The 15,858-nt window shown below is 34.5% G+C and overlaps 1 protein-coding gene across 2 annotated transcripts in view; it reads right to left on the bottom strand.

Moving 5' to 3' along the window:
• The window catches only part of TBC1D19 (TBC1 domain family, member 19), a 171,520-nt gene that overhangs the window by 79,887 nt on the left and 75,775 nt on the right, over positions 1–15,858 (bottom strand). For both annotated transcript variants that reach the window (XM_011935632.1, XM_011935631.1), the window contains 3 exons: positions 12,978–13,088; positions 6,333–6,405; positions 716–754 (listed from right to left, as the gene is read on the bottom strand). In XM_011935632.1, the coding sequence (XP_011791022.1) occupies positions 716–754; positions 6,333–6,405; positions 12,978–13,088 (223 nt within the window). The remainder of the gene's footprint in view (positions 1–715; positions 755–6,332; positions 6,406–12,977; positions 13,089–15,858) is intronic.

A 15,858-nucleotide genomic window follows, 5' to 3' on the forward strand; every position in this document is an offset into this window, starting at 1 on the left:
GAATCATGAAATAAAAAAGAGATGAAACACTTTAATTTGCAATTGCTCTTAATAAAAGTGTCAAATCATACAAATAAATTCCAAATAAATACAATTTTTTAAAATTGAACTAGGGATTTGGTACATGACAATATAGTTGCCATAGAAGGTTCATTCTGACACAAAGACCAATCTGTACTTCATATTTCAAAGACAAAAAAGGATTTATAAAAACAAGGAAAAGAATCTTCAAAAGACAGGGAAAAATTATTCCCCAGAATACTAACAGCCACTTTGGTTATTAAGCCACACCACTGTGAATGGTCACTGGGAACCATTACAGTTATATTTTCTCCTAATGCGGAAGCATATTCCCATTAACTCTAATGAGAGGTGTGTGGGTGCATCAAAGACAGAACCTGCCTCTTTGATTTTAAAATGAAATTCTACTGCCGAATGGATTAAGCTAACATCCCTGAGGAATATGTGTCTGCATTTCCTTTTTAGTGAACCAGCTGTGTACTTCTTTCTCTGACATTTATTGATAAAGCCAAAATGATGCATTTTCCCTACTTATAAAGATTCTCATTATATAATCTACATGGTTAACTATTACCCCTCTTTAGGTTTTTTGCTTTTCAGAGATTAAATTTCCGTCGGAGGTTATTTGAGGCAGACATTTACCTGGGACTGTCTCACTTTTCAGAAATAATAACTTTCATAATTAAAAGCTTACCTTTTTGCCCAATACGTACATGCTCATTTTCAAAAAGTTCTAAAAATGTTAAAAGAAAATAAAATTATTAGACACGAGTATGATCAACCACATTTGGAACAACATTAGATACATCTTTCTGGTATTGATACGTTTCATGATTTTTAAAGCCGGATGGCTCTATAGAAAACTACAAGAATATCTTATATGTAAAAATGTTTTTTTCTAAATTGTTTAAAATTAAAACAGACTTATGAGCATTTAATCAAACAAAAAATTGATGAATTTTCCCTTTGTTAAAACATCTCCTCACAATACAAAAATGTTCCTATTCATTCATCTTTTAGTTTTTTCTAAAAGAAAAACAAAACTTAATGAAAGCTTCATTTACAAAATCCTACTTCCACTCCAATCTACCATTGGCTATCTAATAAAAGTATATCTAATAAAAGCCTTACTACTATATAGGAAAAATCTCACTCTACAAATGTCATTTCAAAAGATTCTATGATGAGATTTTTTTAAGTACCAATCATAATGGAAAAAGATTCATGAACTAGACTATATTACATTAAAAAAAAAAAAAACTTCTGTTCATCAAAAAACACTGTTAAGAGAGAGAAAATGTAAGTAACAAAGTGGAAGAATATATTTGCTGTACATATATCTGGCAAAAGACTCCTATTCAGAATATATAAAGAACTCCTGGTAGACAAAGATAGATGACTCTCAGACACAAACAGACAAAAGACTTAAATAGAGGCTCTTCACAAAAGAAGTGACCTGAAGGACCAATAAACACATGAAAAGTTGCTCAACCACATTGGTCTTCAGGGAAATGCAATTAAAACCACTATGAAACACACAACTGCCACAATAGCTAAAATGAAAAAGACTGACAATTCTAAATGTAAAAGATGTGGAGCAAATCAATTTCTCATACAAAGCTAGTGGGAGTAGAACTTGGCAGAAACACTGTGGAAAACTGTCCAGCAATATCTACTAACACTAAACAGATGTGCATATCCCACAATAATTAGCAATCCACTCTCAGTTATAAACCCTAATGCATATATATGTGCACCAAGAGATGTGTATAAGAATATTCACAGCACCACCATTGATAATAACTGAAAATGTAAACAATTCAAATTACCATCAGCAGTACACTAGATAGTGGCATATTCATACAATAGATTATAATACAGCAATGAGAATGAATGATTTATAATTCTCTACAACACCTTGAATATTATAAGGAAAAGCAAAAGAAGCCAAACACAAAAGAGTATATATGATTTCATTTCTACAAAAATAAGCAAAACTAATCTGTGATGCCAGAAGGCAGAATAGTTTTTACTCATGAGCATGACAGAATCTGGATGTGTGCCTAAGGGGGCTTCTGAGGTGCTGGTAATATTCCGTTTCTTGTTCTAGCTGGAGGTTACGCAAGTGTGTTCACTTTGTAAAAATTCACTGATCTGTATAGACGTGATTTCTGTGCTATCCAGTATGTATGCTGTACGTCTATAGAAGTTATTCAAAAATTAGCAGTCATTTTTCTATTACCTGCAGTACTTGAAAACTCTAGTTTAAAATATAAAATTGCAACACTAAGGAAAAATCAGAAGAATTCTCTTAATCAAAGAAAGATTAATGTAAGTGTGGTAGAGTTTCAGTATTACATAATTTTTTAGTTTTAAAAAATAATCCATAAAGCTGTTTTTTCACTAGAGTATTTGAGCCGGAATGACTTATTCTTTTAGTTTATTGTAGTCCTAGTACTTCTGAAGTAATTAAGAAGTAATTAGTTGAACAGATTATACAGTGACTAAGGAAAGTGTCTGGGATCCCTAACATAATCATATATATATGTATATAGTAACATATGTATATATGTATATAGTAACAATACAGTTTCATTTTAATCAGCTACGATTTCTGAGACTTAGTGGCCAAAGAAGACAATGCTTCAGTGAACACTGTAATAGCATGAAACGGCAGATGTAATACTGCAGCATACTATAGTGGGGCTTAGCTCAGTAAACTTTCAAAAAATAACAAACAGTATATTACAGGCACTGGAGATAGTTTTCACAGAGAACCCCATAACTGGTTCTTCTCAGTTATCTTGATAAGCACATCACAAAACTGGCCCGTAACAACTCGATTTTTTTCATCCTCCTTGACTAAGGATTAAGTTAAAATTTCTCTTAAGATTCAAATTATAATTCTTTATGTTCATTTCAATCAATGTAGTTTATACAGTTCAAGATTTTCTTCTTATAATGTGCCAAGAAATGTTTTATATTCGTAATTTTCACTGAACGAATAAAGGACAGTTGAATAATCAAGTAAAAATAAGTTGCCAGCCAATTCTCATTTTCTAATAAAAGCAGATGATATTACTAGATGGTAACAGTGCTTTATTACCCAAAGTAGTATGAAATAATAATAATCAGACTTCTTAAAAAATTTAACTATTCAATTATGTGAAATACAAGAATTCTGCTTTTTAAATGCTATTTTCTGTCCTAAGAATAAGAAACCTAAAAAGTCAGAATCAGAATCTCCAACTTATACTCTAATTCTGTGTTTTTCAGAGTGCCCTGAGGACCATTATGTTAACAGATGCATCTATATTAATAGATCTTGCTCAGGAAAAATACTTCTGTTAAAACGATCTTGGAAGATGCTAAGCTAATAGTTTAGTGAAGACTTCTCATAGTCTTTAAGATAGTAACATACACTGTACATCTTAAGAAGGTATACAATTCAGCCCTTCTCAAACCTTATTTGACAACAAGATTCTCCTTTTCACAGGGCATCTTATGAGTGCTCCTTAGTATAATGCTTCAGGAAATACTGCACTAACTGAGTATGGTTTTTTCTTTTAGAAAGAAATTGTCTATTTAGTAGAACCCTCGTCTAATAAGATTCATTATTACGTACATTCAGACAATAATATCAACATAGGACCTCCTTTATCATAAAGGCTTATGAGAGAATGCTGATCTTGCTCACTCTGTTAATATCAGTCTTATAAATGGTTTCCATAGTAAATGTGTGTGTGTGTATTAAAAATAAATGCAATGCGTGTTCCTGAGTTTGTAGAAATAATGGCTATGACTGTTTTTTTTTTATTATTATTGTCAAATAAGGATTCTATAGTATAATTGTAAGGACTTTTTCTCCCGACTTACATATAAAAGCTCGTAAGTAAGAAATGCATTTCAAATATAATAATTGAATAACAGTAATGATAAAACAGAGGTAACAGAAGTTTTAAAGATGTGTAAGAACACAATTCCCTTAAGCCACACTTAAATTTAATTCTGAATATAAAAAACTTGCCTCTAGCCAAACACAAGTATAGCAACATTTTCCAACATTAGCATTACATTTCCAACTTAAAGCGAAAGACACAGACTAAAATATAAAATAAGAGGTCGTCAGCTTCAAGCAGGCTTAGATGTTCTATGCTCCAATCGCCCTTTAAAGGTAATAACAGCAAATATCACACTGTATCTTATCTGTCACTTACCACTATTTTTTCCCCTAAAAGCAGAGATTATGTCTTATGTCTATGTATTCTACGTAAAACTCTGTATTTACCAACCCCTGGCCCTCAGCAGGGTCCCAAACACATTTGTTATATTATGAATGAATCAAAGAAGGAAAATCTGCACTGTAAGTTTAAAAATACAGTATGTTAAGTCTTCTAAAGCACAGATACTATGAGATTTAGAATAATTTTAAATAACTCTTAAAGATTATTCAAAAGTAAAAAATAAAAATATAATTCAAGGCTGTGTTACTACTTCCTTTCCTTTTCTTATATGACTATCATTTGCCACGAATAAAAGTATAAGGTATTTTATTTTATAAGATATTTTACATCTTCTTATAAAATAAGAAAAGGCTGCCAAAGGTGGTAGGAGGGAAGCAGCACAGTGTAGCAGACTTTGGAGACAGACTACTTAGTTCTGAATCCTGGCTCTACCACTTACTAGTTTTGTGACCTGGAGCAAGTTACTTAACATCTCCACATCTTCAACTTTAAAATGAAGATAATAATCCTACATCACATTATATAAGAAAATTAAAACCATATTGCAATACCACTATACACTGCCAGACTGACTAAGACAAAGATGAAATACACCAAGCATCAGTGAGGACATACAGCAAAACTACGACTCTCACACATTGTTGGTAGAAGTGTAAACTGGTACTAACACTTTTGAAAACTCACTGGCAGTTATTTACTAAAAATGAACATATACAAATATCAATATGCATGAATGAATGAATATTTCTAGGACCTAGCAAATACACTCCCAGGTATATACTCCACAGCAGAATATAGATAAGTTCACCAAAAAACACACACTAGAATGATAATAGTAGCCTTATTTGTACTATCCCCAAACTTGAAACTTCCCAAATATTTACCAACCGTAGAATAGATAAATAAATGTGTGGTATATGCATCCAGTGGAACACTGGGAAGCAAATGATCTATAAACACATGTAACAATATGGCCAAATGTCACAAATATAATTTGAACAAAAGAAGTCAAACATCACAGAGACATACCGTATGCTTTTATTCATATGAAGTTCAAGAATTTGAAAAACTAATCTGTGCTGCCAGAAATCAGAATAGTAGTTATCTTTGTAATGGGGATTAAAGATTGAAAGAGGGTAGGAGGAGGGCTTCTGTTTAGTGTTCTGGGTATTTTAATAGGTGTATTCAATTTGTAAAAATTCATTAAGCTGTCCTCTTATTATATATGTATTCCTCTATGTGCATTATACATTAATAAAGTATTTAAAATGAAAATAGATACCTTACAGAGTTGCTGAGAGGTTAAAATGAGACAATAGAGATACAACATATAGTATGTGCTCAATGGTTATTTCTGATTATATAGTAATAATAATAGTAATAATTATGTAATATTGCTATTATAATAGTAGTAAGAGCCAACTTATTTTATAGAGGAAGAAACAAGTCCAAAGATGTATGGTGACTTGTGCAAATTACACAGTTAGCCAGTGGCAGAGGAAAGACCAGAATAGTCTCCTAACCCCTATCTAGTATTATTTCCACTACAATACAAGGCTCCCATACTTTAAGTAAATTTTTACTTCGCTTTTATTATAGCTAAATACCAGTGTAGTATTTAATAAAATATACACTGAATTTATGCACAAAAAGGGAAAAGTTAGGAAAACTGCTTGGATTATTAAGGTTTAAAAGATACTATTTTTAAAGCCTAAGATGACTCAAGGTAGACGTCAGTGTTCACTTAACTTGGTGATACAAAAGTAAAAACAGATACTGTTGGCCAGGAAATGATGTTGCCACTAAAGGTTCTGACAACAAAAATAACTTATATATGACTTTTCAAAATCATTTTAAAGATCAAATAAAAAGACAAAATTTAGTTGAACTCTTAATACTTACAACATACAGGATTCTATTCAATATATAACAGTAGCCAAGGAGAGGCAAAAGCATGCTTAGTTTTCAGATATAAAAAAAAACTGCTAAATTAACTTGGAAATAGCAACATAAACCTTAGGCTCACTCTCATTTATCATTAATTGAATTAACTGGAAAAATACCAACCAGGAGGCACTTGTGTAGAATCATCTATACCCAGTTGTCCTATATTTAAGCCAAGTTCCACAAAGCATTCTTTCTGAAAAATAACATATGTAGAATTGACATAGATCTCAGACTTTACTGCACATTGTTAAAAGATCACCTTTGCCTAAACATTAGCTTAAATAAAAATCACAATGTGAAAAGAGGCTTTGCTTTATTCAAATACCTAAAAAAGAAAAGGACATATTAAGCATCTAAATAATAATGCATTAGTCCAAAATTAAGGAACAGAATAACCAGTGATTACTATATAATGTTTATTATTTTCATATGAAATATCACGAATAGAAAAGATATAAGCATTTAGGAAATACAAATATACAATGGGAAAGACACAAACATATAATATTTATCCAAATGGAGAGCCATTAGCAACATTTTTCTTTCTCCTAATTTTTCCTACCTAATAAAAGTTTTACTTCTTGCCTTTTGACCAATGAGTGCTGCCATTGTTTAAAATAACTGTTTTCCAAAAACAGTTCTTGATTTTGCCTTTTTAGGTAACAGACTACTCAGTAAGATAAGGAATGATAATTATCCTTTCAGTAAAAAACTAACTTTAAACCTTTCCTGAAACACACACACACACAAACACTCAGTATGCGTATCACTTACCAATTTTATCTTCTAAAATCATTGTCTAAAATTACCACTATGATCCTGTATTTGTGCTTTCTATGGTACTGTACCTCACTCAGATCTTAATCAACTAAACACTGCAAATATCCAAAACAACTTAAATTAATTTTTAAGTACAATTGGACCATCAAGTGCTCTGCTAAAATAAGGATAAATCAGATTTATTCTCCAGACTTCCTCTACTTATCTAGTAATGTCCAGGGAAAATAAGAATGTTTGTCTGGTATTTTTTAAATACATAAAAACCTCACATTATTCACATTTTTATGCTCTAAGTAATTAAATATTTCTATTAATATTTGCCTCAGTATTTTGTTACTATTCTAATTGCTAAACCCATACTTCCTTGTCCTTTAAAAAATGGAATTAGTTTTAATCCTTACTAATTATCTATTATTACTTAAGTTAGTGATTTATTAATGTCCTTTACAAGACAGTTATTCAGCCTAACATACACATATACACATTTCATTTTTGTATAGATTTTAAATAACTACTACTATATTTCGATTTTTAAACTTTATCTCCACTTTAAAAAGTACTGCATCTTGTCCATGACTAAGATCTACCGCGGACCCCAGCCAGGCCCGGCCTGCTAGCCCATGCTCTGACATTAATGACATCGAAGGCACCCCTCCCGAGGAAATCGCAACTGCATGACCCCACTATGCCCCAATTCAGCAGGAAGCAGTTAGAGCAGTCATTGGTCAACCTGCCCAATAGCACTCGGGTTTTCCTGTTGAGAGGGGGGACTGAGAGACAAGACTAGCTGGATTTCCTAGGCCGACTAAGAATTCCTAAGCCCAGCTGAGAAGGTGAATGCACCCACCTTTAAACACAGGGCTTGTAACCCAGCTCACACCTGACCAATCAGGTAGTAAAGAGGGCTCACTAAAATACAACTTAGGCTAAAAGCAGGAGGTAAAGTATTGTCAAGTCATATATCACATGAGAGCACAGGGGGAGGGAAAATGATTGGGAGATAAACCCAGGCATTCGAGCTGGGAGTGGGCAACCCCTTTTGGGTCCCCTCCCATTGCATGACAGCTCTGCTTTCACTCTATTAAATCTTGCAACTGCAAAAAAAAAAAAAGTACTGCATCTTATGTTACCAATTTGTAATGACTGAAGAGGTAAAAATTTGTTATTCTTCCATTTTCAACCATTGTTTTCCATTTATTTTAAGGTACTCTTCTGTAACTGAAATCATTTGTATTTCTTTTTTTTAATAACTTTAATCTTCATACTACAAAAGGGACTTATACCCAATAAATGCTTTAATATTAGGTTCTGTAATTAAAATGGAGAGTTTTACTTAGGCTAGGACATGTTAAAAAGCATAAACAGAACTCTGAACATCCATTTCCTACTTCATTGCCCTGGACTATTTTTAACCCAGTGTCAGCAGACATGGACCCTAATCTCAGATTTCCTTCACAACTTACCCCAGGTATCTTATCTTCAGAGAAGCCTCCCTTGATATTCCAGGCTGATATAAGCAACTTTCTATGCATATATATTAACCTTTATCAACCAAGCACATAATCACATCATATTAAAATTGTATTTTTACTGCCCACCTCTACACTAGTCTGCAGCACTTGGAAGACAAGCACTGTCTCTTATACACATTTGCACTCTGCTTCACTACCTGGCACAGGGCCTGACATAGCAAAGGGGTTCAATAAATATTGAACCACACTACTTAGCTCTAGTCCTAACCAGCTGCCTCCACATAACCAAATTAGTAAATAGGAATTTGTCACAACTACACTTTAAAATTAATAAATCTCAGTTATAAGGAATTTCTGTTTAATATGTATGTGTCCACATAACATTGTAATTAGGTTTAAGGGCTATCCATTATAGGATCACAGGACTCACTGAGCCTCACCAAGTTCAATACTTGTACAGGCAGACTAGGGTCACAGATAAACCATGCATCCTGGAGTCAGAATCATTATATTGCCAGGCTACATGATATAGGCAAGGCAGGGACAACTATCCATAATGACTGAGGAATAAAAGGACTAACTACACTCTTAATCATATAGCCACAATTTCTTGAAAATTAGCCACAAGCTTTTGGTTCTCCAATAGCTAAGAATGCATTCGCATCAGTTTAGGGTCTCTTCAGATAGAATACACAGTAGTCTCATTCACACATAAGCTGAAATTTTGTCTAAATTATCCTTTCCCTACTTTTTTACCTAGCAAACTCCTTCAAGTTGGCTGGCTTCAGAGTGTCATCACCTAATCTTCACATGAAACTGCCTCTACATGTGGCAGTTTCAGATATCATCTATTGATTTTATATGGAAAATGAGGATTTTAGCTCATGCACATTCTATTTCCACCCTTCAGTCATCATTAATTCTTAATTAAATCCATATTGAGAGTTTTGCATTATTGTTACTATGTAAATATTTCACTGGTGAGGCATGTTGTACTTATCAATGTTTTCATTCTTATACTTTTTTCCACACTGTTCATAAACTGATTTTCCACTTATACAATTTTCTCTAATCATTTACCTCTTTTTCCTAAACCCATAACAACTCTGAAAAGACCCTCCTTAATATAATTTCGCATGTAGTCAAGCCTGTGAGATCATCTGCACTTTTGGTGTTTTTCTTGCAGGCATCCCTCCTGGAACCTTCCAACCTCCTGCTCCAACCTAGGATTGTTGTGTTTCAGTCCAGTTGTACAGCCTTTGTCCTGGAACTTCTCTTCACTATCATTTCTGGAAATTCTCCTTCTCTTTGGTTGGGATCCTGTTTTCTGGGTCCCATATTTTGCTTCTTGTTTATGACCTTGTTTGAAGTACTTCTACCAAGAGCTCCCTAAATAACAGTAAATATTTTAGATCAGTATATCAGAAAATGTTTACTCCATCTTAACATTTGGTTGACTGTTAGTTACATATAGAATTCCAGGCTTGAAATCACTCAGGTTTTTAAAGACATTACTTCAAAGTCTTCTGGCTTCCAGTGTTGTTGCTGAGAGTAAGATGCCACTCTGATTCCTGACACTGTATATACTCTGCTTTTCTTTTATAAAAAAATTTCAGTTTTCTCGTTTTCAAGTGTCTTGGTGTGGATCTTCTTTCATTCATGCCACTGGGTACTTGGTAAGCCTTTTCACTGGAAATTCACATCTTTCTTAAATTCTTATAAACTTAATTATGTTCCCTCTGTTTCCCTTTTCTGGAACTCCTTTTGGTCAGATGTTAATCTTTGTAGATTGATCTTGTAATTTAAGAAACTTTTCGCTCCTATTTTTCATTTCTTTGGTTTTTTGCTTCATCTTCTGATAAAGATTTCCTCAGCTTTGTTTTCAACTCATCTATCGATATGTATTTTTTGGCATGCTATATTCTTAATCCAAAAACCTCCTTTTCATTCTCAAGTGTTTTCTTGCATTAATGAAATTCTGTTCTTGTTTCAAGTAATATCTTATCTTACTGAGAATATTAACGGTTTCATTAAAGTCTCCTTTTGGGAATAAATGGTTAACATGTCCATTTGAAGATGACATTGTGTTTACCTTCTCCCATCACTGTTGCCCTGAAAATGTACTGAATCACACACACAAAAAAAATTCTAAGAGAAACGCCCCCACTATATTGCTAAGCAATGTTATTTACTGAAAACATGATCTTTGACTGGTAAACGACAACTGAAATGGAAAACTGTGAGTAGAGTACAAAAACTGACTGGAAAACACAGGCCTTAGCCACCTGTGTGGTGTCGCTTGGGAGGACTTAGAAGCTATGCTTATGTGCATTACAAGAAATGATTCCTATGGTGTATGAGACTTCCCTATGTTGTGCCTATGTGACTTGTCATTTCCAGTTGCATACCTTCATTGTGAGGGTTGGGAAGTAGCATTGGGATGGCTGTAAGGACTCTCCGTGATGATGAACCTGCTAATGGCATGCTAGTATACTGTCATGCTGTTTTCTGTCCTGTTTCACTTACAAATTTAAGTGAACCTGGTACCAGATTATCGTCTATTATATCCTGTGAGTATGAATGTAAATCAGAACCTGAAATGCCTATTAGTAGTCATTCCCTAATTTGGCTATTTGGGTTTTGTTATTGTTGTTGCTGTTTGGTTTTGCTTTAGTTTGGTCCTGTCTCTCATACTGGAAGAATTCAAAAGTCTGGGGTTTCTAGGTTGGTCATTCCTATTTAGAAACGAGGTAATAAAAAACTGATTGGAAGCTCTGTCGGCAAGGGTCAGGCACAGAATGCAGTAGGCTTCATTGTGAGGCAATTTAATATCTAGCCAACCCCTTTTTTGTAAGGGTTCTCTGAATCCCTGTTAGTCTTTTCTCTGGCATTCTAGAGTTGGTTGAGGGTGAGGAAAAAGAAGGTGGAGGGTGGGGAAGGTAGGGTAGTGGTGGTAAGAATGAGAGTATTAGTCTCACCATTCAGCAGACTTGCACTTAATCGCTGTTTTCAATAGCTCATTCCTGTCCTGCTCTATGTCTGAGGTCTCCGAGTGCACAGTCTTTCTGCATGTGGATCTCTAGTGAATACACCTCTGGTCTTCTGTGGGGGAGGAGGAGTCATCTGAGTATGCATGGTGATGGAAATCTGGGGGACTAACTTCTCCTGATCCAGACTTTCACACAATCTCCATTTTCAGCCCTGTGGCTCACCACGGTTTTCTGTGACATGTGGTCCCTCCAATTCTTGAATATTTCTAAGGTTCTATGGAGAAAATCATCTTGCTTCTTGCATCAGTCAGTATCTAGTCAGGAAAGGGTCATACCACAAATGTGAACAGGGAAAAACAGAAGAAGCAAATGCAGAAAGCAACTATGACTTCTAGGTTAAAGGAAAATAAACAAAAAAGAAACTAAGAACTTAGAAAAGGGTCTCCTGGCGCTGAAGGCTGAGATTCATACCTCTGTAGAGAGGTAGTGTAGCTGTCACACAAATGCAGACCAGGGGTGGTGGAAAAACTTGTCAAGGGGCAGGTTAGAGCTGGACTATTGAGGACTACTAAGGTGAGTGGTATTGAGCCTCCTGCATCCCAATCTGCTGACTCCTACACACAGGAGCTAGAAATGGAAGCCCCTTCCTCCTTTTATGGCCTTGCAGTGTTCCTCTAGAACCTTCTATTGACAAAGCCTAACATCAGGCCTGCTGGCAAAGGGGAAATGTTTATAGGGTCCAGCTCCAGCATGATAAAGAAGAGCAAAAAGGAGAATTTGGAGCTGAAAGATAATAAACTGATGATTGGCAAAAACTATAATGCCATAAATATACTTTAATCTCATTCATACTTTCTATCTTCTAGGGACATTTAGGTTTGATATTCTTCTCCCCTGTTTAAGTCATTTATCATCAGTGCTCTATCTTAATACATTAATGACCAGAGTTATAAGTGGCTTCCTAGTTTCACCAAAGAGAATATTTATATTTCTATGCCAATTTCTTAATTCCACCATCAGGAAATCTCCCTACTTTTCATTTTAAAATGAGCTTCCTCACAAGAATATTATGGTCTCCAGAGCAAAGCCACTCTCTAATTAATTCTTATGTTCTCCATCTCCCTAAGTGCCTCATCTTGTTATAAGCTCCACAAAAGTTTGTGAAATTAAATAAAGTGTACTTTCTTAAAAATAATTTTATAAAACTCACAATTTATCTCAATTAGTTTTATAACCATCCACTGGGCAACTGAATCCCAACAAGCTGTCTCATAAATCTATGCTACTTATTAAAATACAAAATAAGCAAAAGCATTTATAGGTCAATACAAACTCATTTTTAGTCCTATTAGCAAAGCAGCTTGCTCTCTCTATATACATATTTGCAATAAAAGAATAAATGTCACTTTATTAATTTGTTTAATGAGTAGATTACCTTATTGCTTTACATACATGCTGTATAAAAACATTTTTCTAATTATCTTCTAAATGATGTTAATTTATTTTTAAGTTTCTATACTTACCAATTCAGGGATGTCTTTTACTTTCAGTGGAACTTGAATTAAACCCAAATGAGTCCTGAAACTAAGAGAATCACCGTTTTCATAATTTGGGTTGCGAAGATTAATTAATACCTTTAAAAACAAATCCAACGAAATTGGTTAGTTTCTTTATAGGATGTTTACACTTATAAAATTAGCAGGGATATTCTTTGTGTATCACCACAAAATTAATTACTATTTGGGTGATGCACATACTTTAATTACATTCTAAAATAGTATAAAAGCATATTGAAATGTTAAAATATAATGCCATAAATATACTTTAATTAGGATAGTTTTAATATTCCAATAAATGATCTACAATATAAAACTCTACGAAGTTAAGAATTTAGTTAAAAATAAAAACTTTTTGGTGGTTAGAAAAAATAAAAATTGCTTGATTATAACACTTTACCAGAGAAGGTGACAAGAAAGAAATCTTGCTTGATTGTAATATTTATCAGGAAAAATTTTAGAATCAATTCTAACACATTTAAAAACAGATATTGACAATATTTGTAGAAAGATGATGAAGTAAGATTGCAGGGCATCTCTCTCACCACTCCTATTCAACATAATATTGGAAGTTCTGGCTAGGGCAATCAGGCAAGAGAAAGAAATGAAGCGTATTCAAGTAGGAAGAGTGGAAGTCAAATTGTCTGTTTGCAGATGACATAATTGTATATTTAGAAAACCCCATTGTCTCAGCCCAAAATCTCCTTAAGCTGATAAGCAACTTCAGCAAAGTCTGAGGATATAAAATCAATGTGCAAAAATCACAAGCATTCCTTACACCAGTAACAGACAGAGAGCCAAATCATTGAACTCCCATTCACAATTGCTACTAAGAGAATAAAATACCTAGGAATCCAACTTACAAGGGATGTGAAGGACCTCTTTAAGGAGAACTAGAAACCACTGCTCAAGGAAATAAGAGAGGACACAACAAATGGAAAAACATTCATGCTCATGGATAGGAAGAATCAATATCATGAAAACGGCCATACTGCCCAAAGTAATTTATAGATTCAATGCTATCCCCAAAGCTACCACTGACTTTCTTCATGGAATCAGAAAAAAACTACTTTAAACTTCATATGGAACCAGAAAAGAGCCCGCATAATCAAGACAATCCTAAGGAAAAATAACAAAGCTGGAGGTATCATGCTTCCTAACTTCAAACTATACTACAAGACTACAGTAACCAAAACAGCATGGTACTGGTACCAAAACAGATATATAGACCAATGGAACAGAACAGAGGCCACAGAAAAAACACCACACATCTACAACCATCTGATCTGTGACAAACTTGATACAAACAAGCAATGGGGAAAAGATTCCCTATTTAATAAATGGTGCTGGGAAAACTGACTGGCCATATGCACAAAACTTAAACCGGACCTCTTCCTTACACCTTATACAAAAATAAATTCAAGACGGATTAAAGACTTAAATGTTAGACCTAAAACTGTAAGAATCCTAGAAGAAAACCTGGGCAATACCATTCAGGACATAGGCATGGGCAAAGACTTCATGTCTAAAACACCAAAAGCAAAAAAAGCAATGGCAAAAAAAGCCAAAATTGACAAATGGGACCTAATTAAACTAAAGAGCTTTTGCACAGCAAAAGAAACAATCGTCAGAGTGAACAGACAACTTACAGAATGGGAGAAAATTTTGCAATGTATGCATCTGACAAAGGACTAATATCCAGAATCTACAAAGAACTTAAACATGTTTACAAAAAAAACACAAATAACCCCATCAAAAAGTGGGCAAAGGATATGAACAGACACTTCTCAAAAGAAGACATTTATGCAGTCAACAAACATATGAAAAAATGCTCATGATCACTGGTCATTAGAGAAATACAAATCAAAACCACAATGAGATACCATCTCATAGCAGTATAGCAGTTAGAATGGTGATCATTAAAAAGTCAGGAAACAACAGATGCTGGAGAGGATGTGGAGAAACAGAACGCTTTTACACTGTTGGTGGGAGTGTAAACCAGTTTAACCATTGTGGAAGACATTGTGGCGATTCCTCAAGGATCTAGAACTAGAAATACCCTTTGACCCAGCCATTCCATTACTGGGTATATATCCAAAGGATTATAAATCATTCTACTATAAAGACACATGCACATGTATGTTTACTGAGGCACTATTCACAATAGCAAAGACTTGGATCCAACCCAAATGTTCATCAATGATAGACTGGATGAAGAAAACGTGGCACACATATGCCATGGAATACTACATAGCCATAAAAAAGGATGAGTTCACATCCTTTGCAGGGACATGGATAAAGCTGGAAACCATTATTCTCAGCAAACTGTAACAAGAACAGAAAACCAAATACTGCATGTTCTCACTCATAAGTGAGAGTTGAACAATGAGAACACATGGACACAGGGAGGAAAACATCACACACCAGGGCCCGTCAGTGGGTCAGAGGCAAGGGGAGGGACAGCATTAGGACAAACACCTAATGCAGGTGATGGGTTGATGGGTGCAGCAAACCACTATGGCACGTGTATATCTATGTAACAAAACTGCACATTCTACACATGTACTTCAGAACTTAAAGTAAAATAAAAATAAATAAATAATAATAGTAACAAAGATTGCAGGGCATCTCCTCTAAACCAAACTCACAGGGAAAAAAAATTGAAAAGCAGAGCTTAAAAAAAGGTCATTTATAGGCCGGGCGCGGTGGCTCAAGCCTGTAATCCCAGCACTTTGGGAGGCCGAGACGGGCGGATCATGAGGTCAGGAGATCGAGACCATCTTGGCTAACACGGTGAAACCCCGTCTCTACTAAAAATACAAAAAACTAGCCGGGCGAGGTGGCGGGC

Source organism: Colobus angolensis, unplaced genomic scaffold (genome assembly GCF_000951035.1).
Source record: "Colobus angolensis palliatus isolate OR3802 unplaced genomic scaffold, Cang.pa_1.0 Scaffold146, whole genome shotgun sequence".
Taxonomy (NCBI): Eukaryota; Metazoa; Chordata; class Mammalia; order Primates; family Cercopithecidae; genus Colobus; species Colobus angolensis.